The sequence below is a fragment of the Sinocyclocheilus rhinocerous genome, unplaced genomic scaffold (assembly GCF_001515625.1).
Source record: "Sinocyclocheilus rhinocerous isolate Xijiao unplaced genomic scaffold, SAMN03320098_v1.1 scaffold1449, whole genome shotgun sequence".
Lineage (NCBI taxonomy): Eukaryota > Metazoa > Chordata > Actinopteri > Cypriniformes > Cyprinidae > Sinocyclocheilus > Sinocyclocheilus rhinocerous.
In genome coordinates this window covers 39,317-42,980 of record NW_015664992.1, presented here as the reverse complement: position 1 = coordinate 42,980, position 3,664 = coordinate 39,317, and the positions used below count along the sequence as shown (strand labels likewise).

At 37.6% G+C, this 3,664-nt stretch overlaps 1 protein-coding gene across 5 annotated transcripts in view; it reads left to right on the top strand.

The window, feature by feature from the left end:
- LOC107730622 (retinoic acid receptor gamma-A-like) overlaps nt 1-3,664 on the top strand; it is a 45,907-nt gene that overhangs the window by 11,128 nt on the left and 31,115 nt on the right. For all 5 annotated transcript variants that reach the window (XR_001638701.1, XM_016541486.1, XM_016541488.1 and 2 more), the window contains exon 2: nt 2,174-2,544. Coding sequence is in view for 4 of the 5 variants with exons in the window: in XM_016541486.1 (XP_016396972.1) it covers nt 2,388-2,544 (157 nt within the window). In the remaining variant the exon portion in view is untranslated. The remainder of the gene's footprint in view (nt 1-2,173; nt 2,545-3,664) is intronic.

Here is a 3,664-nt window from a genome sequence, read left to right as displayed (position 1 = left end):
CCCCCCAACACACACACACACACACACACACACACTAGTCTTCTCCTTATGCCCAATGTGTGTCTAATTAATGAGCAACTACTGCACAATAGAGGAATGTTTCATTCCTGGCTTTGCATTTTCCACTTTTGTTTACTCTTTTGTTCTCATTTTGATCACTTTTTACTTCTAAGTACTTAATACTGATTCTGTTTGATTTTCTGTACTCCTAATACATTTCCATACAAAGCTTTTGCATGCAAAGTCCTATAACGTTTCTTTTCTTTTTCACCTTGCATTTTTCTGCTTTTTTCAAAAAACACATCTTCATTGTTTTCTTTCATCCTGTTCTGCTTCTTTTTTTATTGTTCTTCTCGGCGTTTTGTTGAAAACATCTTGAAAACTGTCATCTTGAATGAGATGAAGAAACCGCTGAAGACGAAAACATGTCAAGAAGGGGGATTTTCAAAGGACAGCGAGTCAAAAAGGGAGGGATGAAGAAGATATAAGGAATTCAGTTCTGGGGAATTTGGGGCTTAAAATAAAATAAAATAAAATAAAATAAAATAAAAAAGGTCATATACATGTCAGTCAGTAAGTACACGGGACAGTGCGGTGTATTTGAATGTAGTTCAGTGTTTGTGTGTGCACGATTAGAGTGAGATTGATTGTTAATGCGTTCTGAAACATGGCCATTCTGCACAGTCCTCACATGTGGAACAGTTTACTGCTGCCCTGCTCCAAATGAACACAGCCTTACAGAGCAACAGACTGCAATTAAAAGAAAGAACCATGCAGGCTAAGAGACAGACAAAGACAGAGAGAGAATAGTCCACTTATAAGTAGATTAAAAGGAGTGAACTTTATAAATCGTGACTTAATTCAAATCTAAAGTGCAAAAGTTACCAGGTAATGTACCTGTGAAATGAAAACAATAGATGCCAATGGAAACTCCTTACTATAATACATTTAAAATGTGCAAAACAGCGAATGTAAACACGATTCTTTAAAAATGCAATCCATTACAGTCATGTGTGTCAGTTGAGAAAACTTGTATTTGTAATCTGTATGAAGATATGGAAAGTCAGCTTCACCCATTTATGGGTTTGTGCTCTGGAACTTTCCATCAAGTCCTGATGGAGGCAGAAGGAGGGGGTTAGCGAGCGCTGGGTACCCTCCACCCTTGGCATGTGGCAGTAGAACAGAGGCAGCTTTATTGAGCTGTGTCTCTGATTTAAATCATATGGCATCGCCTGGAATCACTTCATGGCTTGGAGGCCGTTCAAATGAATGCCCCAACAAGAGCCTCGCTCTGTTTCTCCCCCTCATTTCATCTGTTTGTTGGATCTCAATTTCTTTCACAGTGGTTCTCACTAAAGCAAATGGCGTCATGACTGTTTGATTATGATGCTGTGTCTTTTATATCTCAGATGTCTTCAAGGTAAAATGTCTTACCTGGAGAAATATGCACGCAAAATGATTAGAACTCAGAGTTTCAGTGGTTGCTTGTCACTTCTTAAAAGCATGCCATTTACGTGAAATGTACGTGAAACTGAATTGGCGGACCTGGCTAAACTGTTCACCAATTCAGGCTAGATTATTTGTAAAATGTTCTTTGCTCAGACAGGCAGCATTTTTGTTTTTCTTTTTTTTTGGCTTATCCAGCTCAAACCCATTTAGTTGTTTACAGACCTAACAGCAGAAAACCACATGAAATCTGGCTTTTACAAACCCAGTCCAAACCACATTCATATGTGGTCTGAAATCAGATTGCAATTCCGGTTCTTGGAAATCTGAATGGTCAGATCTGATTTTGTTTTTTTGTTTTTTTCCCCAGACATCCTTTACATTGCAACATCAAATGCACATTACTTAGTGCGTAAAGACTGAGCAAAAAATAAGTAAATTAAGGCGCAACTGTAGATGGTATATTTTATGGACAAATTTCTATTTTTTACTCTGAAAAAAGAAGATAGTGATCTCATAGCTGTCAGATGTAGACAGTTCAAATTCTGAATTATTCTTCTTTATATGTTGATAGCGTTCTTCTCTCTGACGTTGCCTCACCAGTTGGATCCTGACTCATTTTATGAGAAAGCATTGGTCTGACTTCTTGTGCTAAACTGTTGTTAATAGTGCATAGGGGTCAAATAATTTTTAAATGCTATTTTTTTCCTCTTGTGTTTTTTTGCAGGCATCTGTTGGATTACTGTGCATCAATTCTGGATCACTTGCTGAGATCACCTTCCATTCAGTGCTGCGCAAATGTTTATAATGGATTTACGATTGTTGCACACAGCTTAGTAATAAAAAGTGTCGAAGTGAAAAGATAGAGAAGTGGTAATTTACCATCTCAACGAAAGGACCATAGGACAGTCTTTAGACACTGGAGGACTGCCATCATCAAAATGGCAACCAATAGGGAGAGGCCTATGAGTCATATGACAGGGTTCTACCCTTTTGCCTTCAGTTCAATGCGAAACCACTCCCCCTTTGATCTTCTGGCCAATGGCAGCCTATTTGGACGATTTGGAGCGGACCTTCCCAAAGAGATGGCAGCTCTGTGTAAGTAGCAGACTAATTTCATTTTATGAATACAACTGGAGCGAATAGTGTGTTCTTTTCTTTACAGTAATATTGTGAAATAACTAAACTTGAAAAATTATTTTCACTAAAATTGAAAATAACTGTTTTCTATTTTAATAAATATGTACTTTATTCCTGTGATGGCAAAGGAAAAAACAAAACAGCTTTAAATCTCAGGAATAAATAACATTTTACATTATATTCACACAGAAAACAGTTATTTTAAATTGTAATAATAATTCACAATTTCACTGTTTTTATTGTGTTTTTGTTCAAATAAATGTAAAAAAACCCATAAAAAAATAGTGTAAATATGTACAGAGTATCTACACACTTAAATTATGCAAATCTTATTTTGTTAAAAGGAAGAGCAAAATAAATGAAGCTAATATAGAAGATTCTACCAGTAAAGTGTGCTTTGAGTTTGTTCAGTTCTGTGTGCTGGTGTGATTCAGGGTTTGTTCTTGATGTCGGCTGTGTTCAGACATGCACATCCACTGTATCAAGCAGACCACATGCCAGTCACCACCTCCTGGAATAATTCTGCGGAAGCGCACACACACACACACACACACACACACACACACACAAAGAAAGGCAAATTCAAATCCTTTGCACTCTGAAGAATGCATATAAAAACAAATGTCCATTTATAGCCAGAAAAGAGTGAAAGAGGAGGATACAACTTTGTTCAGCAAACTGAGCAAAGATTACAATGCAAAAAAAAAAAAGTCACATAGGGGTCACAAGATGTTTGATGTATGATACCTGGGATACGCTCTTCTGTGTCAGCCGGGACACAAGGATACGTTTTCTACGTGTATTTACGCTTTGATTTGAACAAAAACAGCGCATCCGTGCAGCGCGAATGACACAGAAGAATGTACGCTGCTTGCGTTCAGAGGATATTCTCCAAAATGGCGCTACGGTGATGCGGAGAGACACAGAGGAGACAAATTGTTGAATAAAGTCGTTATTTTTGTTTTCTTCGCGTACAAAAAGTATTCTCGTCGCTTCATAACGTTACGGTTGAACCACTGATGGCAGATGGACTATTCTGACGATGCTTTTCATACTTTTCTGGACCTTGACAGTGTAA